Genomic DNA, 23,392 nt, shown 5'->3' with positions numbered 1-23,392 from the left:
CTAAAAATACAAAAAACTAGCCGGGCGACATGGCGGGCGCCTGTAGTCCCAGCTGCTTGGGAGGCTGAGGCAGGAGAATGGCGTGAACCCAGGAGGCGGAGCTTGCAGTGAGCTGAGACCCGGCCACTGCACTCCAGCCTGGCGACAGAGTGAGACTCTGTCTCAAAAAGAAAAAGAAAGAAGAAGAAATTATCTGGGGTTGGCAGTGTGCACCTGTAGTCCCAGCTGCTTGGGAGGCTGAGGCAGGAGAATCACTTGAACCTGGGAGCCGGAGGCTGCAGTGAGCTGAGATCGCACCACTGCACTCCAGCCTGGCGACAGAGTGAGACTCTGTCTCAAAAAGAAAAAGAAAGAAGAAGAAATTATCTGGGGTTGGCAGTGTGCACCTGTAGTCCCAGCTGCTTGGGAGGCTGAGGCAGGAGAATCACTTGAACCTGGGAGCCGGAGGCTGCAGTGAGCTGAGACCCGGCCACTGCACTCCAGCCTGGCGACAGAGTGAGACTCTGTCTCAAAAAGAAAAAGAAAGAAGAAGAAATTATCTGGGGTTGGCAGTGTGCACCTGTAGTCCCAGCTGCTTGGGAGGCTGAGGCAGGAGAATCACTTGAACCTGGGAGCCGGAGGCTGCAGTGAGCTGAGACCCGGCCACTGCACTCCAGCCTGGCGACAGAGTGAGACTCTGTCTCAAAAAGAAAAAGAAAGAAGAAGAAATTATCTGGGGTTGGCAGTGTGCACCTGTAGTCCCAGCTGCTTGGGAGGCTGAGGCAGGAGAATCACTTGAACCTGGGAGCCGGAGGCTGCAGTGAGCTGAGATCGCACCACTGCACTCCAGCCTGGCGACAGAGTGAGACTCTGTCTCAAAAAGAAAAAGAAAGAAGAAGAAATTATCTGGGGTTGGCAGTGTGCACCTGTAGTCCCAGCTACTTGGGAGGCCGAGACGGGCGGATCACGAGGTCAAGAGGTCGAGACCAGCCTGACCAATATGGTGAAACACCTTCTCTACTAAAAATACAAAAATTAGCTGGGCGTGGTGGCACCCGCCCATAGTCCCAGCTACTTAGAGGCTGAGGCAGGAGAATCACTTGAACCTGGGAGCCGGAGGCTGCAGTGAGCTGAGATCGCACCACTGCACTCCAGCCTGGCGACAGAGTGAGACTCTGTCTCAAAAAGAAAAAGAAAGAAGAAGAAAATTATCTGGGGTTGGCAGTGTGCACCTGTAGTCCCAGCTACTTGGGAGGCCGAGGTAGGAGGTTTACTTGAGCACAGGAGTTCGAAGGTGCAGTAAGCCACGAACACACCGTTGTACCCTGTCTGGAGGACTGAAACCGTCTCTGTCATCAGCAGCTCTTTTACAAATCAACCATGACCACTTATAAAACGTAATTATGTCTGGGAGGCTGAGGCAGGAGGATTCCTTGAACCCACAAGTTCAAAACCAGCCTGGATAACATAGTAAGACCCATCTCTCTCTCTCTTTCTTTCTCTCTTTTTTTTTTGGAGATAGAATCTTGTTTTGTTGCCCAGGCTGCAGTGCAGTAGTGCAATGTCGGCTCACTGCAACCTCCACCTCCTGGGTTCCAGCGATTCTCCTGCCTCAGCCTCCTAAGTAGCTGGGACTACAGGTGTGCACCACCATGCCTGGCTAATTTTTGTATTTTTAGTAAAGACAGGGTTTTTACCATGCTGGCCAGGCTGGTCTCGAACTCCTGACCTCAGGTGATCCACCCACCTGGGCCTCCCCAAGTGCTGGAATTACAGGCATGAGCCACCGCACCCAGCCATTCCTCTCTCTCTCTCTCTTTTTTTTTAAAGGCTATTATGAAAAATACCATTCATGATGGCAACAAAGACTTTAAAAGGCATAGGAATTAACTCAGTAATTCTTTTTCTTTTTTTTTTTGAGACAGGGTTTTGCTCTTGTCGCCTAGGCTGGAGTGCAGTGACATGATCTTGGCTCACTGCAACCCCTGCCTCCCGGGTTCAAGCAATTCTCCTGCCTCAGCCTCCTGAGTAGCTGGGCTTACAGGTGTGCACCACCACACCTGGCTAATTTTCATATGTGTTTTTAGTAGAGATGGGGTTTCGACATGTTGGCCAGGCTGGTCTCAAACTCCTCTAACCTCAGATGATCTGCCTGCCTTGGCTTCCAAAGTGCAAGGATTACAGGCATGAGCCACCGCACCTGGCCAACTCAGTAATTCTTATCTGTTGAAAACCATAAAATTTATTGGGAAGTTGGGGGAGGAGATCTGGATAATGACATGATATACATGTTCATGGATGGCCTTTTCCTATTTAAAAGTTTCCTATATGAAGGAACAAATGGTTTCTTTCTTATATACACATTCCTGATCTAAAACTATTTACTTTAGTGGAATTAGAGCCATATAAATTATAAAACCAAAGTCCATCCTGTCACTCAGTGTACATTTTATATAGTTTTATGTTTGATGTGTTCACACATTTAAACTATTATTTCTATTATTTCTGGAAGTCAAATACCTGGACAACAGAGGTTTATTTATGTAAAATAAATAAATTATATCTAAATGACTCCCAGTTACAATACAAATTTTGTTTGAGTGGAAACATTATAGAGTACTTTTATTGTCTTTTTTCTTTCCTTGTGTGACATTATCCTAATTTAACTCATTCATTGTTTATTTCAGAAAACAAGTTTTTTTCACAACAGATAACTTTGAGACTAGTCTCCTTCCATTTACCATCCCTACATCAATGCAGGTAGTTATTTTACGGAACGATCTGAAGGATTCTAGTATAAGTAATACTCAGGGGAAAATACAGATCAGAAATATCAGAGTGGTCTGTTCTTGTTAGTTTAGAGGTTTATTTTACAATGTTCCTCTTAAAGACGTTAAGTGCAATTTCTAAGCCTAAAGAAGGGCTGGTTGCCAGGCACGGTGGCTCACACCTGTAATCCCAGCACTTTGGGAGGCCGAGGCAGGTGGATCACCTGAGGTTGGGAGTTCAAGACCAGCCTGACCAACATGGAGAAACCCTGTCTCTACTAAAAATACAAAATTAGCCGGATAGTGGCACATGCCTGTAATCCCAGCTACTCGGGAGGCTGAGGCAGGAGAATCACTTGAACCCGGGAGGCGGAGGTTGCTGGCGGTGAGCCGAGGTCGCACCATTGCACTCCAGCCTGGGCAAAAACAGTGAAATTCTGTCAAAAAAAAAAAAAAAAAAAAAAGAAGGGCTGGTTTTATTCTGCCTCTAGTACCAAAATAGACTTTTTATTCCTGAAAAAGAAAAAAGAGTCGACGTAGGTAGTCTTCCTTACATTGGTTATATTATAAATAGATAGGTGGGATGGTATCTTACTTTACAGGCAGTAATTTCAAGACCTCCCTTGGTCAGGTACAGTGGCTCATGCCCGTAATCCCAGCACTTTGAGAGGCTGAGGGGGGCAGATCACGAGGTCAAGAGATTGAGACCATCCTGGCCAGCATGGTGAAACCCTGTCTCTACTAAAAATACAAAAATTAGCTGGGCATGGTGGCATGGGCCTGTAGTCCCAGCTACTTGGGAGGCTGAGGCAGGAGAATTGCTCAAACCCAGGAGGTGGAGGTTGTAGTGGCCCGAGATTGAGACACTGCATTCCAGCCTGAGCGACAGAGGGAGACTCTGTCTTTAAAAAATAACAATAATAAAATAAATAAATAAAAAATAGATAGGTGGGATGGTATCTTACTTTACATGCAGTAATTTCAAGACTTCCCGGCCGGGCGCGGTGGCTCAAGCCTGTAATGCCAGCACTTTGGGAGGCCGAGACGGGCGGATCACGGGGTCAGGAGATCGAGACCATCCTGGCTAACACGGTGAAACCCCGTCTCTACTAAAAATACAAAAACTAGCCGGGTGAGGTGGCGAGTGCCTGTAGTCCCAGCTACTGGGGAGGCTGAGGCAGGAGAATGGCGTAAACCCGGGAGGCGGAGCTTGCAGTGAGCTGAGATCTGGCCACTGCACTCCAGTCCGGGCGACAGAGCGAGACTCCGCCTCAAAAAAAAAAAAAAAAAAAAGACTTCCTTCAGTCAGGCCCAGTGGCTCATGCCTGTAATCCCCATACATTGATTGGCCAAGACAGGAGGATCATTTGAGTCCAGGAGTTCAAGACCAGCCTGGGCAACATAAGGAGACCCGTGTCTCTACGGAAAAAAATAAGAGCCCCCCCCCCCCCCCAAATGTCCTAAATCAAAGCAGGAAAACCACACCCTTAGTGAATATTTGAGAAATTATACCATCAACACCTATGCTAAATAAAGTTTTGGGCTGGACGTGGTGGTTCAAGCCTGTAACCCCAGCACTTTGAGAGGCTGAGGTGGGCGGATTGCTTGAGCCCAGGAGTTCAAGACTAGCCAGGGCAACATGATGAAACTCCAAATCTGTAAGAAATTTTAAAAAATTAGCCGGGTGTGGCCGGGCGCGGTGGCTCAAGCCTGTAATCCCAGCACTTTGGGAGGCCGAGACCGGCGGATCACGAGGTCAGGAGATCGAGACCATCCTGGCTAACACGGTGAAACCCCGCCTCTACTAAAAATACAAAAAACTAGCCGGGCGAGGTGGCGGGCGCCTGTAGTCCCAGCTACTCCGAGGCTGAGGCAGGAGAATGGCGTAAAACCCGGGAGGCGGAGCTTGCAGTGAGCTGAGATCTGGCCACTGCACTCCAGCCAGGGCGAAAGAGCAAGACTCCGTCTCAAAAAAAAAAAAAAAAAAAAAATTAGCCGGGTGTGCTGGTGTGGTGGTGCATGCCTGCTGTTCCTGCAACTCAGGAGGTTGAGTTGGAAAGATTGCTTGAGCCAGGAGCTGGAGGTTGCAGTGAGCTATGATTGTGTCACTGCACTCCAGCTTGAGTGGCAGAGCGAGACTCTGTCTCAAAATAAATAAATAAAAATAAAGTTTTGTCAATTATCGGCATACCAATGTTTCTCCTAAAAGCAACACTTAACAGTTAACGCTAGTCATTCATCATTTCTACTTTAGGCTTTGTCCTCCAAGAAGGTTTTGTTTTGTTTGTTTGTTTGTTTGATTTTGTGGTTTTTGTTTTTTGAGAGGGAGTCTCCCTCTGTCACCCAAGCTGGAGTGCAGTGGCGCGATCTCAGCTCATCACAACCTCTGTCTCCTGGGTTCAAGCAATTCTCCTGCCTCAGCCTCCCGAGTAGCTGGAATTACCCCAAAAATTAGCCACCACGGCTGGCTAATTTTTGTATTTTTTAGTAGAGACGGAGTTTCACTGTGTTGGCCAGGCTGGTCTCAAACTCCTGACCTCAGGTGATCCGCCTTGTTCTCCCAGGGTGCTAGGATTACAGGCATGAACCACCATGCCCAGCTTCAGGGAAGGTTTTTATAAAGGAAGAGGAGATGGAATGAATTGAGGTATCTGAGGGCACCCAAGACCAGCTTCAACTTGGTTCTAGCTGGCCCCAAGATACACAGTTGCCAGTATCTAAGAACCAACCAACTATTGCTGGCATAAGTGGTGTTTTTGTTTTGTTTTGTTTGTTTTGTTTTGTTTGAGATGGAGTCTCGCTCTGTCCCCCAGGCTGGAGTGCAGTGGCTCAATCTCGGCTCACTGCAACCTTCACCTCCCGGGTTCACGCCATTCTCCTGCCTCAGCCTCCTGAGCAGCTGTGACTACAGGCGCCGCCACCACGCCCGGCTAACTTTTTGTATTTTTAGTAGAGACGGGGTTTCACCATGTCAGCCAGGATGGAAAATGGTGTGGTTTTTTTGTGTTGTTTTTGTTTTGTTTTGTTTTGTTTTGTTTTTGCTTTTTGAGACCGAGTCTCTGTCACCCAGGCCGGAGTGCAGTGGTGCGATCTCGGCTCACTGCCACCTCTGCCTCCTAGGTTCAAGCGATTCTCATGCCTCAACCTCCCAAGTAGCTGGGATTACAGGCATGCATCACCACACCTGGCTAATTTTTTTTGTATTTTTAGTAGAGATGAGGTTTTGTTATGTTGGCTGGCTGGTATTGAACTCAACCTTGAGTGATCCGCCTGCCTTGCCTTCCCAAAGTGTTGAGATTACAGGCGTGAGCTACCACGCCCGGCCATAAATGTTTTTTTCTTTTCTTTTCTTTTTCTTTTTGTTTTCAAGATGGAGTTTCGCTCTTGTTGCCCAAGCTGTAGTGCAATGGCGTGATCTCGGCTCACTGCAACCTCTGCCTCCTGGGATCAAGCGATTCTCCTGCCTCAGCCTCCCGAGTAGCTGGGACTACAGGCACCTGCCACTATACTCAGCTAATTTTTGTATTTTTAGTAAAGACGGGGTTTCACCATGTTGGCCAGGCTGGTCTTGAAATCCTGACCTCTGCTGATTCACCTGCTTTGGCCTCCCAAAATGCTGGGATTACAGGGGTGAGCCACTGCACCTAGCCTCCTTCTTTCTTCCTTCCTTCCCTCCCTCCCTCCTCCCTCCCTCCCTCCCTCTCTCTCTCCCTCCCTTCCTTTTTTTTTTTTTTTTTCTTTTTGAGACGGAGTCTTGCTCTGTCGCCCAGGCGGGAGTGCAGTGGCCGGATCTCAGCTCACTGCAAGCTCCGCCTCCCGGGTTTACGCCATTCTCCTGCCTCAGCCTCCCGAGCAGCTGGGACTACAGGCGCCCGCCACCACACCTGGCTAGTTTTTTGTATTTTTTTAGTAGAGACGGGGTTTCACCGTGTTAGCCAGGATGGTCTCGATCTCCTGACCTCGTGATCCGCCCGTCTCGGCCTCCCAAAGTGCTGGGATTACAGGCTTGAGCCACCGTGCCTGGCCTCTTTCCTTCTTTCTTTCTTTCTTTCCTTTCTTTCCTTTCCTTCCTTTCCTTCCTTTTTCCTTCCTTTTCCTTCCTTTTTCCTTCCTTTTTCCCTTCCTTCCTTCCTTCCCTCCCTCCCTCCCTCCCTCCTCCCTCCCTCCCTCCCTCTCTCTCTCCCTCCCTTCCTTTTTTTTTTTTTTTCTTTCTTTCTTTCTTTCTTCTTTCTTTCTTTCTTTCTTTCTTTCTTCTTTCTTCTTTCTTTTCTTTTCCTTTCTTTCTTTCTTTTCTCGGAGTTTTGCTCTTGTCACCAGGCTGGAGTGAGCCGATCTCGGCTCACTGCAACCTCTGCCTCCTGGGATCAAGCGATTCTCCTGCCTCAGCCTCTTGAGTAGCTAGGATTACAGGCACCTGATGCCACACCTGGCTGCTTTTTGTATTTTTAGTAGAGACGGGGTTTTACTCTGTTGGCTAGGCTGGTCTCAAACTCCTTACCTCAGGTGATCTACCCACCTTGGCCTCCCAAAGTGCTGGGATTACACGCGAGAGCCACCGCGCCTGTCCATAATTTTTTTTTTTTTCAATGCATGTCTAGAAGTCTGGATTTCTGAATCAGTGTTTGAAAAGCTGGTCTCATTGATATCATCCATATGATAACTTTCAGGTCGGCGTTCCAGAGGTGACATCAGCACATTTTGCTGGTTCATTGTTGCTGTTAGTAGTGAATCATAAAGTCTATACTTATGATTATGAAAGTAATTCTTGGAACTTGTCTTTAGGTATGTACATTTGGTATTTTTAAATTTTGTTTGAGTGTAGTCAACATGAGACAAGAGGGTATTAGTGTCGGAAGTATAAGTGATGCTCCTACTTGGATGTCAGCCTCAGGACGTTACTTTGTCCTTTCCAATCAAAATGAAAATTGGCCTGGGGCCCCATCCATAGACTGGGAACCTAGTGTTCCCATTGTGCATTGTAGTCATAAGCCACAAAAGGTGCTTGGACCGATTGAAACAAACGAGGCATTGGCCAGGTGCGGTAGTTCACGCCTGTGATCCCAGTAATTTGGGAGTCTGCGGCAGGCGGATCATTGAGGTCAGGAGTTCAAGACCATCCTGGCCAGCATGGCGAAACCCGGTCTCTACTAAAAATACAAAAATTAGCTGGACATGGTGGTGTGTGCCTGTAATCCCAGCTTCCTCTGGAGGTCGAGGCAGGAGGATCCCTTGAGCCAAGGAAGTGGAGGTTGCAGTGAGCTGAGATTGGGCCACTGCACTCCAGCCTGGGTGACAGAATGAGACTCTGTCTAAAAAAAAAAAAAGAAAAATTCAAGAGACATCAGCGGGTCTTGGTGATGGATTGGTGTGGGAGGATCAGGGAAAGCTGAGGATGACCAGTAGATGTCTGGTAACCAAGCTGGGTGATGAACATTGTCCCTCCCGCACGCTTCTGACGAGGGGTAGGGACGGTAGAGAAGGTGAGCTTTGTGAAGAGGGAGAAAGATGAGAACCCTGATGCAGGAGGAAAGAAGATGTGAAAAGTGAAGATGAGGCAAATATTAGCTTTAGAAAAGAGGATCGCTTGAGCCCAGGAGTTCAAGTCCACCCTAGGCAATAGAGCAGAATGCCATCTTTACAAAAAAATTTCTTTTTCTTTTTCTTTTTTTGGAGATGGAGCCTCACTCGGTCCCCCGGGCTGGAGTACAGTGGCCCAATCTCGGCTCACTGAAACCTCCGCCTCCTGGGTTCAAGCGATTCTCCTGCCTCAGCTTCCTGAGTAGCTGAGGTCACAGGCACCCACCACCATGCCTGGCTAATTTTTTGTTTGTTTGTTTGTTTTGAGACAGAGTTTCACTGTTGTTGCCTGGGCTGGAGTGCAATCGATCAATCTCGGCTCATCGCAACCTCTGCCTCCTGGGTTCAAGCGATTCTCCTGCCTCACCCCCTCTCGCGAGTAGCTGGGATTACAGGCATGTGCCATCACGCCCGGCTAATTTTTTTTTTTTTTTTTGACGGAGTCTCGCTCTGTCGCTAGGCTGGAGTGCAGTGGCACAATCCCAGTTCACTGCAACCTCCACCTCCCGGGTTCAAGCGATCCTCCTGCCTCAGCCTCCCTAGTAGCTGGAACTACAGGCGCGCGCCACCACGTCAGCTAGTGTTTTATGTTTTTAGTAGAGATGGGATTCCACCATGTTGGCCAGGATGATCCTGATCTACTGACCTCATGGTCCCCTAGCCTTGGCCTCCCAAAGTGCCAGGATAATTGATGTGAGCCACCGTGCCTGGCTAATTTGTTTTTTTTTTTTTTTTTTTTTTTTGAGATGAAGACTCGCTGTGTAGCCCAGACTGGATGGAGTGCAGTGGCACGATCTCAGCTCACTGCAAACTCTGCCTCCCGGGTTCATGCCATTCTCCTGCCTCAGCCTCCCGAGCAGCTGGGACTATAGGCGCCCGCCACCACGCCCGGCTAATTTTTTGTAGTTTTAGTAGAGACAGAGTTTCACTGTGTTAGCCAGGATGGTCTCGATCGCCTGACCTCGTGATCTGCCTGCCTCAGCCTCCCAAAATGCTGGGATTACAGGCGTCAGCCACCGCACCTGGCCTAATTTTGTATTTTTAATAGAGATGGGGTTTCTCCATGTTGGTGAGGCTGGTCTTGAACTCCTGACCTCAGGAGATCCACCTACCTCTGCCTCCCAAAGTGCTAGGATTACAGGTGTAAACCACCGAGTCCGGCCAACTGGGGTCAGTTCTGTCTCCCAGAGGACACTTGGCAATGTCTGGAGACGTTTTTGGCGTCAAGACTAGAGGAAGATGCTACTGGCATTGAGTGGGTAGATATATAGATGCTGAAAAGCATCCTACAATGCATATGAAACTCCTCGCAAGCGAGAACCATCTGCTCCCAAATTTCAGTAGTGTTGAGGTTGAGAAACCCTGTTCTGAACTTTTCTCCAGGCTAGATGCGGTGTCTTATGCCTGTAATCCCAGCACTTTGGGAGGCCGAAGCGGGTGGATCACTCGAGGTCAGGAGTTTGAGATCAGCCTAGCCAACATAGCGAAACCCCATCTCTACTAAAAACGCAAAAATTAGCCAGGCGTGGTGGTGGGCACCTGTAATTCCAGCTCTGGAGGCTGAGGCAGGAGAATTGTTTGAACCTGGGAGGTGGAGGTGGCAGTGAGCCACCACTGCACTCCAGCCTGGACGACAGAGGGAGACTCTGTCTCAAATAAATAAGTAAATAAATAAACTTTTCTCCAAACTTCAGGGAACTCATAAACATTTCAAAATTTTATTTTCTTTTCAGGTATAAAACACCCAGTTACACATGTTTCTGGTGATAATTGTTGTTATACTGGAAGTTTGTTTTGTGTGGTAAGTATAAGTGTATAATTGTTCATTTTTTTTGCTCCCCTCTGAACACAAATAATCATGAGTAGAAATAAAGGCTGGGCGTGGTGGCTCACACCTGTAATCCCAGCACTTTAGGAGGCCAGGGCAAGAGGATTGCTGAAGCCCAGGCGTTTGAGACCAGCCTGGGCAACATAGTGAAACCCCATCTCTACAAAAAATAAAATAATTAGCCTGGTGTGGTGACATGTGCCTGCAGTCCCAGCTATGGCAGGAGGCTTGCTTGAGACCAGGAGATCAAGGCTGCAGTGAGCCATGATTACGCTACTGCACTCCAGCTGGGCAATAAGCGAGTCTGTCAAAAAAAAAAAAAAAAAAAAAAAAAAGACTTGGGCACGGTGGCTCATGCCTGTAGTAATCCTAGCACTTTGGGAGGTCAAGGTGGGTGGATCACCTGAGGCCAGGAGTTTGAAACCAGCCTGGCTGACATGGCAAAACCCCGTCTCTACTAAAAATACAAAAAATTAGCCGGGCATGGTGGCATGTGCCTATAATCCCAGCTACTTGGGAGGCTGAGGCAGGAGAATCGCTTGAGCCTGGGAGGCAGAGACTGCAGTGAGCTGAGATTGCACCATTGCACTCCAGCCTGGGTGACAAGAGTGAAACTCCGTCTCAAAAAAAAAAAAAAGAAAGAAAAAGGAATAAGGACAGTGTAAGGCTTGAGACGGGGTCTCAAGAACTTGGTCAGGGTCATTTCCTGTGGGCTCAGAGCACAGCTGGGAGATGGAAAAGGTTTTGGGGATGTTTTCAGATCCACCGGCTGACACACTGTAAATACATCCATCTATAGTTGATCTTTGAGCAATGTAGAGGTCAGAGGTACCACCCTCCACCCCACACCGTTGAAAATCCAGAGGTAACTTTCGACTTCCCCAAAACTTAATTACTGGCCAGGTACAGTGGCTCACGCCTGTAATCCCAGCACTTTGGGAGGCTGAGGCGGGCAGATCACAAGGTCAGGAGTTTGAGACCAGCCTGGCCAACATAGTGAAACCCTGTCTCTACTAAAAATACAAAAAAATTAGCCAGGCGTGGTGGCAGGCACCTGTAATCCCAGCTCACAAATTCGAGGCTAGCATGGGCAACACGGTGAGACCTTGTCTCTATTCAAAATACAAAAAAAAAAAAAAAAAAAAAGAAAGAAAAAGAAAAAGAAAAAAATACCTAGGTATGGTGGTGTGCACCTATAGTCCCAGTTACTCGGGTAGCTGAGATGGGAGGATGGCTTGAGCCCAGGAGGCACGTGTTATAGTGAGCTGAGATCATGCCACTGCACTCACCTGGGGCAATAGAGCCAGAACTTGTCTCAAAACAAAAATAAACCAAAAAACAAACTTAATTACTAATAGCCTATTGTTGCCTGGAAGTCTTACTAATAACATAAACAGTCTATGACTGTCACCCAGGGTAGAGTGCAGTGGTGCAGTCTCAGCTCATTGCAACCTCTGCCTCCCAGGTTTCAGTGATTCTCCTGGCTCAGCCTCCTGAGTAGCTGGGACTACAGGTATACACCACCACGCCTGACTAATTTTTAGTAGAGATGGGGTTTCACCATGTTGGCCAGGCTGGTCTCAAACTCCTGGCCTCAAGTGATCCACCTGCCTCAGCCTCCAAAAGTGCTGGGATTACAAGCGTGAGCCACCATGCCTGGCCCTACTTTTTTTTTTTTTTTTTTGAGACAAGGTCTTGCTCTGTCCCCAGGCTGGAGTGCAGTGTTGCAATTATAGCTCACTGCAGTCTCAAACTCCTGGGCTCAAGGTATTCTCCCACCTCAGTCTCCCAAGTAGCCAGAGTTACAGGCACACACCACTAGACCTGGCTAATTTTTTTTATTTTTTGAAACAGAGTTTCCCTCTTGTTGCCCAGGCTGGAGTGCAATGGCACAATCTTGGCTTACTGTAACCTCCACCTGCTGGGTTCAAGCGATTCTCCTGCCTCAGCCTCCCGAGTCGCTGGGGTTACAGGCATGCACCACCATGCCTGGCTAATTTTGTATGTTTAGTAGAGACACGGTTTCTCTATGTTAGTCAGTCTGGTCTCGAACTCTCGACCTCCCGGTCCACCTTGGGCTCCCAAAGTGCTGGGATTACAGACATGAGCTTCCATGCCCGGCCTAACTTTGTTTTTTTGTTTTTTGGTTTTTTTTTTTTTTTACAAGAGATGGGGTTGGCCAGGCACGGTGGCTCACGCCTGTAATCCCAGCACTTTGGGAGGCCAAGATGGGCAGATCACGAGGTCAGGAGATCGAGACCATGGTGAAACCCCGTCTCTACTAAAAATACAAAAAATTAGCCTGGTGTGGTGGCAGGCACTGTAGTGCCAGCTACTCAGGAGGCTGAGGCAGGAGAATGGCATGAACCCGGGAGGCAGAGTTTGCAGTGAGCCAAGATCACACCACTGTACTCCAGCCTGGGTGACAGAGCGAGACTCCGTCTCAAAAAAAAAAAGAGATGGGATTGCATTATGTTGGTCAGGCTGGTCTTGAACTCCTGGCATCAAGTTATCCACCCACCTCAGTGCTGGGATTACAGGCGTGAGCCACCACGCCCGGCCTAACTTTGGTATTTTTTAGGAGAGATGGGGTTTCATTATATTGGCCAAGCTGGTCTGGAACTCCTGGCCTCAAGTGATCTGCCTGCCTCGGCCTCCCAAAGTGCTGGGATGACAGGTGTGAGCCACCGCGCCTGTTGTGTATCCACTTTTTGGCTCTCAGAAACAGCCCCAACAAATAGTCACGTCCAGACATCCAGGTTTTTGTGCGGATGTGAGTTTTCATTTCTCTGGGATAAATGTTCAGGAACGTTACTTGTTGGCATCTTTCTTTCATTCATTCATTCTTTTTTTTTTTAATAGGATGTCAGTAATTTCGTTTTTGCATATTTCCGTGGAGATCAGATATCCCAGACTTATATATATTATTCGAATACTGGGGGATTCAGTTTTTGGAAGTATCAGTATGACGGACAGGTATGTCAAATTTGGTAAGAATGTGAAAATAAAAATATATGTACCTTGTGATTGCAGTAACTGCTGTCAATGGGTGCACGAGGGTTTTTTCCTCTTTTAAGAGTCCAGCTGGGCCGGGGTGGTGGCGCATGCCTGTAATCCTAGCACTTTGGAAGGCTGAGGCAGGAGGATAGCTTGAGCCCAGGAGTCTGAGACCAGCCTGGGCAACATGGCAAGACCCCATCTCTACCAAATAAAAAAATAAAAAATATTTAAAAATTAGGCCGGGCGCAGTGGCTCACGTCTGTAATCCTGAGGCGGGCGGATCACGAGGTCAGGAGATCGAGACCATCCTGGCTAACACAGTGAACCCCCATCTCTGCTAAAAATACATAAAAAATTAGCCAGGCGTGGTGGCAGACGCCTGTAGTCCCAGCTACTTGGGAGGCTGAGGCAGGAGAATGGCGTGAACCCGGGAGGCAGAGCTTGCAGTGAGCCGAGATCGTGCCACTGCACTCCAGCCTGGGTGACAGAGCGAGACTCTGTCTCAAAAAAAAAAAAAAAATTAGCCAGGTGTGGTGGCATGTTTTAGTCCTAGCTACTTGGAAGGCTGAGGTGGGAGGGTCACTAGAGTCTGGGAGATTGAGGCTGCAGTGTCTATGATCACACCACTGCTCTCCAGCTTGGGTTAGGGAAAATTCCAGGTCAATGGAATCAGCTCAGGAGCCTAGGAAGTTAGAAAGGAGACAAAAAGTTTTAGGTCAGGCAAAATCATGGCACCATTTATGCCGTTTACGTAGTGCTTATAAAAAGCTAGTGACAGGCCGGGTGTGGTGCCTCACACACGTAATCCGAGCACTTTGGGAGGCCGAGGTGGGTGGACCATCTGAGGTTGGGAGTTCAAGACCCGCCTGACCAACATGGAGAAACCCCTCCTACTAAAAATACAAAAATACTAAAAATACAAAATTGGCCAGGTGTGACGGCACATGCCTATAATCCCAGCTACTCAGGAGGCTGAGGCAGGAGAATTGCTTGAACCTGGGAGGCAGAGGCTGCAGCGAGCTGAGATTGCACCATTGCACTCCAGCCTGGGCAACAAGAGCGAAACACTACCTCAAAAAAATAAAATATAAAATGAAATGAAATGAAATCTAGCCAGGCTTGGTGGCGAGCACCTGTAATCCCAGCTACTCAGGAGGCTGAGCCAGGAGAATTGCTTGAACCTGGGAGGCAGAGGTTGCAGTGAGCCGAGATCGTGCCACTGCATTCCAGCCTGGGCAACAGAGTGAGACTCCGTCTCAACAACAACAAAAAAACCAACAACAAAAAAAACCCCAAAAAACAAACAAAACAAAACAAAACTCTAGTGCCCAGCTGGGTAGGGGCGCGGTGGCTCACACCTATAATCCCAGCACTTTGGGAGGCTGAAGGGGGTGGATCGCTTGAGTCCAGGAGTTAAATACTAGCCTGGGCAACATAGCGAAACCTTGTCTCTACCAAAAATACAAAAATTAGCTGGGCAAGGTGGTGCATGCCTGTTGTCCCAGTTACGTGGGAGGTTGAGGCAGGAGGATTGTTTGAGCCTGGGATGTGGAGGTTGCAGTGACCCGAGACAGTGCCATTGCACTCCAGCCTGGATGGCAGAGTGAGACCTGTCTTTAAAAAAAAAAAAAGCTAGTGCCCTAGTAAAGGCAACATATTAATTTATGATACATCCACATGCCCACCTGAAGACTCGTGCCATCAACTTCCTCACCATGCTCACTTTACAGATGAGAAAACTGTAGTGGGTTGAACCAGTGTCCCCCAAATTTATGTCAACCTGGAACTTCAGAATTTAACTGTCTTTGGCATTTTTGCTGCTGTAACAAAATATCTGAGACCGAGTAGTTTATAAAGAACAGAAGTTTATTTGTCATGGTTGTGGAGGTTGGGAAGTCCAAGATCAAGGTGCCAGCAAGGTTGCTGTCTGGTGAGGGCTGCACTCTGCTCCCAAGATGGCGCCTATGCTGGGGTTCCTCTGGAGGGGCAAAAGCCACATCCTCACACAGCAGAAGGCAGAAGAACCAACAAACTGTGCTCCCTTCAACCCAGAGCTCTTTTATAAGGATGCTCATCCCAAAGACCACGCCTGTTTATAATACATTGGGGATTTCAGCATGAATTTTGGAGGGGACACCGTCATTCCAACCATCGCAGTAAACTGGCTTGGAGGTAGGGTCTTTGCAGATGTAATCAGTTAAGCTAGGATGCGGTCACATTGAAATCAGGTGGGCTGGGCGCGGTGGCTCAAGCCTGTAATCCCAGCACTTTGGGAGGCCGAGACGGGCAGATCACAAGGTCAGGAGATCAAGACCATCCTGGCTAACATGGTGAAACCCCGTCTCTACTAAAAAATACAAAAAGTAGCCGGGCGAGGTGGCAGGCGCCTGTAGTCCCAGCTACTCGGGAGGCTGAGGCAGGAGAATGGCGTGAATTCGGGAGGCAGAGCTTGCAGTGAGCTGAGATCCGGCCACTGCACTCCAGCCGGGGCGACAGAGCGAGACTCCGTCTCAAAAAAAAAAAAAAAAAAAAAAAGAAATCAGGTGGCCTTCAAATCAAATGACTGCTGTCCAGGCGAGGTGGCTCAGCCTGTAATCCCAGCACTTTGGGAGGCTGAAGGAGGTAGATCACTTGAGGTCAGGAGTTCAAGAACAGCCTGGCCAACATGGTGAAACCCCGTCTCTACTGAAAATGCAAAAAAACGCCAACTCACTACAGTTGGGCGTGGCGGCGCAGGCCTGTAATCCCAGCTACTCAGGAGGCTAAGGCAGGAGAATCACTTGAACTTAGGAGGTGAAGGTGAAGGTTGCAGTGAGCGGAGATTGGGCCACTGCACTCCAGCCTGGGTGACAGAGTGAAACTCTGTCTCAAGAAAAAAAAAGAAAAAAGAACAAACAACACAAAAAAGAACACCTAGCATCACTAAAATCCCCAATTATTACTAAAATAGCCTTTGTGTGTGTGTACATGTGTGTACGTGTGTGTGCGTGCATGTATGTGTGTACACGTGTGTGCATGTATGTTTGTGTGCACCTGTGTGTGTACCTGCATGTATGTTTGTGCGTGTGGTGGTGAAGTTTTTTTTTTTTTTTTTTTGAGGCAGAGTCTCGCTCTGTCGCCCAGACTGGAGTGCAGTGGCGCAATCTCGGCTCACTGCAAGCTCCGCCTCCCGGGTTCACGCCATTCTCCTGCTCAGCCTCCCGAGTAGCTGGGACTACAGGCGCCCGCCACCTCGCCCGGCTAGTTTTTTGTATTTTTAGTAGAGACGGGGTTTCACCATGTTAGCCAGGATGGTCTCGATCTCCTGACCTCGTGATCGCCCGTCTCGGCCTCCCAAAGTGCTGGGATTACAGGCTTGAGCCACCGCGCCCGGCCCGGTGAAGTTGTTTTTATCATGGACATTTCAAGAGGAGAGGTTACCTCAGAGAATAGTTGAGCTCAGCATTGCTACAGCCAGGACAAGAGTCAACCCCTATTGCTATCAATTGTATATATTGATGGCTGGATACGGTGACTCACACCTGTAATCCCCCAGCACTTTGGGAGGCCGAGGAAAGAGGATCACTTGAGCTCAGGAGTTCAAGACCAGCCTGGGGAACACAGTGAGATCCTCCCCCATCTCTACAAAAAATTGAAAAAGAGGCCGGGCGCGGTGGCTCAAGCCTGTAATCCCAGCACTTTGGGAGGCTGAGACGGGCGGATCACAAGGTCAGGAGATCGAGACCATCCTGGCTAATACGGTGAAACCCCGTCTCTACTAAAGAATACAAAAAACTAGCCGGACGACGAGGCGGGCGCCTGTAGTCCCAGCTACTTGGGAGGCGGAGGCAGGAGAATGGCGTGAACCTGGGAGGCGGAGCTTGCAGTGAGCTGAGATCCGGCCACCGCACTCCAGCCTGGGCGACAGAGCCAGACTCCGTCTTAAAAAAAAAAAATTGGCCGGGCGCGGTGGCTCAAGCCTGTAATCCCAGCACTTTGGGAGGCCGAGACGGGCGGATCACGAGGTCAGGAGATCGAGACCATCCTGGCTAACACGGTGAAACCCCGTCTCTACTAAAAATACAAAAACTAGCCGGGCGAGGTGGCGGCGCCTGTAGTCCCAGCTACTCCGGAGGCTGAGGCAGGAGAATGGCGTAAACCCGGGAGGCAGAGCTTGCAGTGAGCTGAGATCCGGCCACTGCACTCCAGCCCGGGCGACAGAGCGAGACTCCGCCTCAAAAAAAAAAAAAAAAAAATTGAAAAAGAAATTAGCTGGGCATGGTGGCAGGTACCTGCGATCCCAGCTACTCAGGGGGCTGGAGGATTGCTTGAGCCTGGAAGACTGAGGCTACAGTGGGGTATGATCACACCACTGCACTCTAGTCTGGGGGACAGAGAGAGACCCTGTTGCAAAAAAAAAGAAAAAGAAAAAGAAAAAGAATTGGCTGGAGTGAAGGAGCAAGACCTAGAATCGCTTCCAAGTCCAGATGGATCTCATAATTCCTAATGGGATAGGTGGAGGGAGGATCTCGAAGGCGGCTAGAATATTAGATCTCCAAAGCTGTCCACATCGTAATTCCTGGAACCTGTGAATATGGTTCCTGACATAGCAAAAGGAACTTTGCGGATAGGATTACATTAAGGACCTTGAGGCCAGGCTCAATGGCTCACACCTGTAATCCCAGCACTTTCGGAAGCTGAGGCAGGTGGATCACGAGGTCAAGATTTCAAGACCAGCCTGGCCAAGATGGTGAAACCTCATTTCTACTAAAAATACAGAAAATTAGCCAGGCGTGGTGCCGGGCACCTGTAATCCCAGCTACTCGGGAGGCTGAGGCAGGAGAATGGCTTGAACCTGGGAGGCAGAGGTTGCAGTGAGCTGAGGTCACGCCATTGTACTCCAGCCTGGGCAACAAGAATGTAACTCTTTCTCAGAAACAATCAAGGCCATGCGCTGTGGCTAATGGCTGTAATTCCAGCACTTTGGGAGGCCAAGGTGGGCGGATCATCTGAGGTGAGGAGTTTGAGACCAGCCTGGCCAACATGGCAAAATCCTGTTTCTATTAAAAAATACAAAAATTAGCCAAATGTGGTGGCAGGTGCCTGGTAACAGTCCCGCTACTTCAAGAAGGGGAGGCCGGGGGGATTGCTTGAACCTGAAGCAGACCAGAGGTTGCAGTGAGCTGAGACTGGCCATGCACTCCAGCCTGGGCAACAGAGTGAGACTATCTCAAAAAAAAAAAAAAAGGCCGGGCGCGGTGGTGTCAAGCCTGTGGCATCCCAGCACTTTGGGAGGCCGAGACGGGCGGATCACAAGGTCAGGAGATCGAGACCATCCTGGCTAACACGGTGAAAAACACCGTCTCTACTAAAAATACAAAAAAAACTAGCCGGGCGACTGGTGGCGGGCGCCTGTAGTCCCAGCTACTCGGGAGGCTGAGGCAGGAGAATGGCGTGAACCTGGGAGGCGGAGCTTGCAGTGAGCGAGATCTGGCCACTGCACTCCAGCCTGGGTGACAGAGCGAGACTCCATCTCAAAAAAAAAAAAAAAAAAAAAAAAAAAAAATGCTGGCAGTCTTAGTCTCTCTCTCTCTCTCTCTCTCTTCCTCTCTGTCTCTCTCTCTGTCTCTCTCTCTCTCTCTTCTCTCTCTCTCTCTCTTCCTCTCTCTCTGTCTCTCTCTCTCTGTCTCTTTCTTCCTTTCTCTCTCTCTGTCTCTGTCTCTGCAAGATGTAGGAGGTAGCCAGCTGGGCTGCTATGGAAATCTGTCTCACTATCCCTAGGTGGAGCCCTTGATTCACGTTCCAAGTCAGCAGCTAGACACTTTGCTGTCCAGCCAACAATCAGGAATGAGGGCTCCCAGGCAGGAATGAAAGACTCAAGCATTCTTCTAGCAGTCTGGGTCATATCATTTTCTCCAAACACTCAAACCAAAGCTGTCTTCTTTCAAGTTTTTGACCCAAATGTCACATTTCTTTTCTTTTCCTTTCCTTTCTTTTTTTTTTTTTTTTTTTTTTAGACAAGGTCTCACTCTGTCACCCAGGCTGGAGGGCAGTGGCACGATTGTGGCTCACTGCAACCTCTGCCTCCCGGGTTCAAGTGATTCTCCTGCCTCAGCCTCCCGAGTAGCTGGGATTATAGGCGCCCACCACCACGCCCGGCTAATTTTGCGTTTTTAGTGGAGATGGGGGTTTCATCATGTTACCAGGCTGATCTCGAACTCTTGATCTCAGGTGATCCATTGCCTCGGCCTCCCAAAGTGCTGGGATTACAGACGTGAGCCACCGCGCCTGGTCAAGTGTTCTATTTCCAGAGAGGGCATTATCTGTTTTTTTTTTTTTAAAAGATTTTCCTTCATTGTAACTTATCAGATCATCTGAAGTTCGACCGACGAACCCGTGTGTATTAAGATTGACTCATCTGAAGTATTTTCTGTTTGTTTCATAGGCAGAAATCGTCGGGTCTTTAGGTGGAATCTTCCACTTATTTTCTTTGTCACAGGTTGGGATGCTTGTAGTGGATCAAGGGAAGGTAAGTAACTTTGCAGGGGGAAGAACCACTCAGAGGACCTTTGTCTAAGCCCAGGTTTTCGTTACAACTCACATGTTTTTAAATATTTATTTATTTATTTATTTATTTTATTTTATTTTATTTTGAGACGGAGTCTTGCTCTGTCTCCCAGGCTGGAGTGCAGTGGCTCACTCAAGCTCTCAGCTCACTGCAAGCTCCGTCTCCCGGGTTGACGCCATTCTGCTGCCTCAGCCTCCAGAGTAGCTGGGACTACAGGTGCCACCACCTCGCCTGGCTAATTTTTTTTGTATTTTTAGTAGAGACGGGGTTTCACCATGTTAGCTAGGATGGTCTCCATCTCCTGACCTCGTGATCTGCCCGCCTCGGCCTCCTAAAGTGCTGGGATTACAGGCGTGAGCCACCGCGCCCAGCCAATTTTTGTATTTTTAGTAGTGACAGGGTTTCACCATGTTGGCCAGGTTGGTCTTGAATTCCTGACCTCAAGTGACCCCCCCACCCCCCACCCCGCCCCACCTTGGTCTCCCACAGTGCTGGGATTACAGGTGTGAGCCACTGCACCTGGCCCAGTAGTACCATTTCAGTATGTAATCAATATAAACAACTCATGGATGAGGTAGTTTACATTTTTCTGTACTAAATCTTCAAAATGAGGCCAGGTGCAGTGGCTCATGCCTATAATCCTAGCACTTTGCAAGTCTGAGGCGGGCAGATCATTTCAGGTGAGGAGTTTGAAACCAGCCTGGCCAATATGGTGAAACCCCATCTCTACTAAAAACACAAAAAAATTATCCCGGCATGGTGGTGGGCACCTGTAATCACAGCTACTTGGGAGGCTGAGTCGGAAGAATCACTTGAATCTGGGAGATGGAGGTGGCAGTGAGCCAAGATCGTGCCACTGCACTCCAGCCTGGGCAACAGCCAAATTCCATCTCAAAAATAAAATAAAATAAAATAAAATAAATCTTCAAAATGCATTGAGCATTTGACACTTAGAGTAATTCTCTATTCAGAGCTAAATTTTCAATGGTTAAAGTGAAATGTAACCCTATCAAAATAACAAAGTTGTATTTAATAAAAATAAAAAAAGAAAGGCAGATTTGTGGCTTCTTTGCTTTCTTTGCTTTCCCCTGCACTGGCTAGCCGGACTCCTCTTCCCTCATTTGGATTCAGTGGGACTCCACAGTAGGGTTTGGGGAGAGGCTGAAAGCTGTCTTTTTCTCTCAGGGCATGTTCAAGTACTCAGACCACCCCCTAAACCGGAGTTTGGGACTGTCTTTTGACTATAACGGGACTCTCGACATCGTCATCGCCCCCGGCCAGAAAGGCATCCTGCTCCTGTGGTTTGAGAAGAGCCTGTTGTTTTCCCATAATGCAGGTGAGCCCAGGGGCCCAGGGTGGGGCTGCTGCCCAGTGGCCTCCTCTAGAGGGGCCGGGTACCGCCTGGATAAAGGGAGGGGAAGGAGCGAGCCCTCCACCACTCGATTTTTTTTCCTCTTCCATGTTCCAAGTGGACCATAAGCCCATAATCACTCAGTGGATCTCTCTGCGTCCTCACCAGCTTCCTGGCTTGCAGGATACTTAGGGCCGGGTAGACGGTGACAACTGAAATAATTGATGGTGACAAGAGTCTCCATCATGGAGGTTTATTCTGCCAGCTTTAGGGCGCATCCAGGGAAAATGCCAGTCAGACACCTCTGAGGCTGCTTTTCCAGAGTTTCAGGAGGCTTTGTATTTAACATTTCTTTTTCTTTTTCTTTTTTTGAGATGGAGTCTCGCTCTGTTGCCCAGGCTGGAGTGCAGTGGCGCAATCTCGGCTCACCGCAAGCTCTGCCTCCCGGGTTCACGCCATTCTCCTGCCTCAGCCTCCCTAGTAGCTGGGACTACAGGTGCCCGCCACCACGCCCGGCTAATTTTTTTTGTATTTTTATTTTTTGTATTTTTAGTAGAGACGGGGTTTCATCGTGTTAGCCAGGATGGTCTCGATCTCCTGACCTCGTGATCTGCCCGCCTTGGCCTCCCAAAGTGCTGGGATTACAGGCGTGAGCCACCACGCCCGGGACTACAGGTGCACCACCATGCATAACTAACTTTTTATAGAGACGGGGTTTCACCTTGTTGCCCGGGCTGGTCCCAAACTCCTGGGCTCAAGCGATCCTCTGGCCTCAGCCTCCCAAAGCGCTGGGATAACAGATGAGAGCCACCAAGCCGGGTCTGTTTTATTCCTTATAGTGGTCACCTGTATTAGGAGACATTCCGTTGTGTTCAAGCCACTGGTTGACAAAAAACTCAACGGCCCTCCCTCTGAGCTTGCTTATAGAGAAGACTAATGGGGGTCAGGTTTTCTTTTTTCTTTTCTTTTCTTTCTTTTTTTTTGAGATGAAGTCTGGCTCTGTCACCCAGGCTGGAGTACAGTGGTGCGATCTCAGCTCACTGCAACCTCCACCTTCTGGGTTCGAACGATTCTCCTGCCTCAGTCTCCCAAGTAGCTGGGATTACAGGTGCGTGCAACCATGCTCGGTTAATTTTTGTATTTTTAGTAGAGACAAGGTTTTGCCATGTTGGCCAGGCTGATCTCGAACTCCTGACTTAAGTGATCTGCCCATCTCAGCCTCCCAAAGTACTGGGATTATAGGCATGCACCCCTACGCCTGGCAGAAGGGTTGGGTTTTCTTAAACCAAAGCATATTCCTTGTCATGCTTAACAAAATTGTGTTTCAGTGCTGTGTTTTCCTTGATTCATTCTCCTTTGAATGGCGAACCTCTCAAAAGCTATAAGGAACATTGAAGAGCCACTGGCCGGGTGGGCTGGGTGGTGGCACGGGTAGCTGGGGTCCCAGTAGTAGATATCCCCTTTCCCATGATGCACACGGGGCCTCATGCACCTGTCCTGTTACCTCCTAGGTCAGCTCGTCGACACCGTCCGGGTGAAAAAAGGAGACCAGACCTTGTTTACTTCCATTTTTGAAGCCCAGATCACCATCCACAACATTGCTGTCAGTGCGTACCCGACCCACTGGTAGCCTAGAAATATTTAGACCTGGCTTATTAACTATAGGCCTGCCAGACACAACCCAGCCAAAGCATGAAATCATCCGGGCGCAGTGGCTCATGCCTGTAATCCCAGCACTTTGGGAGGTCGAGGCGGGCAGATCACCTGAGGTCAGGAGTTCAAGACCAGCCTGGCCAACATGGCGAACCTCCCCCCCCTTTCTACTAAAAATACAAAAATAAGCCGGGCGCGGTGGCGGGGGACTGTAATCCCAGCTTCTTAGGAGGCTGAGGAAGGAAGAATCGCTAGAACCTGGGAGGTGGAGGTTGCAGTGAGCAGATCGCACCATTGTACTCCAGCCTGGGCGACAGAGTGAGACTCAAAAAAAAAAAAAAAAAAAAAAAGCTTCAACTCTATTTTTTCATATTGCTTGGCTTTTCCACATGAACTTCGTGATTATAAACCAGAAAATAGCTGTCATATTATTTTTTTCTTTTTCTTTTCCTTTCCTTTTTTTTTTTTTTTTTTGGAGACGGAGTTTCAATCTTGTTGCCCAGGCTGGAGTACAGTGGTACGATCTCTGCTCAGTGTAACCTCCACCTTCCGGGTTAAGTGATCCTCCTGCCTCAGCCTCCTGAGTAGCTGGGACTACAGGCACCCACCACCGTGCCCGGCTCATTTTTGTATTTTTAGTAGAGAGGAGGATTCACCATGTTGTTGGCCAGGCTGATCTCGAACTCCGG

General features: G+C 48.8%; 1 protein-coding gene across 8 annotated transcripts in view; it reads left to right on the top strand.

Annotated features, from left to right (window-relative positions):
* The window catches only part of CATSPERD (cation channel sperm associated auxiliary subunit delta), a 61,574-nt gene that overhangs the window by 7,550 nt on the left and 30,632 nt on the right, over positions 1 to 23,392 (top strand). For all 8 annotated transcript variants that reach the window (XM_033195998.1, XM_033196000.1, XM_033195994.1 and 5 more), the window contains 7 exons: positions 2,667 to 2,739; positions 7,415 to 7,529; positions 10,058 to 10,125; positions 13,015 to 13,128; positions 19,577 to 19,660; positions 20,885 to 21,035; positions 22,562 to 22,657. In XM_033195998.1, coding sequence (XP_033051889.1) covers positions 2,734 to 2,739; positions 7,415 to 7,529; positions 10,058 to 10,125; positions 13,015 to 13,128; positions 19,577 to 19,660; positions 20,885 to 21,035; positions 22,562 to 22,657 — 634 coding nt within the window. In that variant the 5' untranslated portion in view covers positions 2,667 to 2,733. The remainder of the gene's footprint in view (positions 1 to 2,666; positions 2,740 to 7,414; positions 7,530 to 10,057; positions 10,126 to 13,014; positions 13,129 to 19,576; positions 19,661 to 20,884; positions 21,036 to 22,561; positions 22,658 to 23,392) is intronic.

Source organism: Trachypithecus francoisi, unplaced genomic scaffold, assembly GCF_009764315.1.
Source record: "Trachypithecus francoisi isolate TF-2019V2 unplaced genomic scaffold, Tfra_2.0 Lachesis_group5, whole genome shotgun sequence".
Classification (NCBI taxonomy): Eukaryota; Metazoa; Chordata; class Mammalia; order Primates; family Cercopithecidae; genus Trachypithecus; species Trachypithecus francoisi.
The sequence above is the reverse complement of the archived record's forward strand: the minus strand, read 5'-3'. Positions and strand labels throughout refer to the sequence as shown.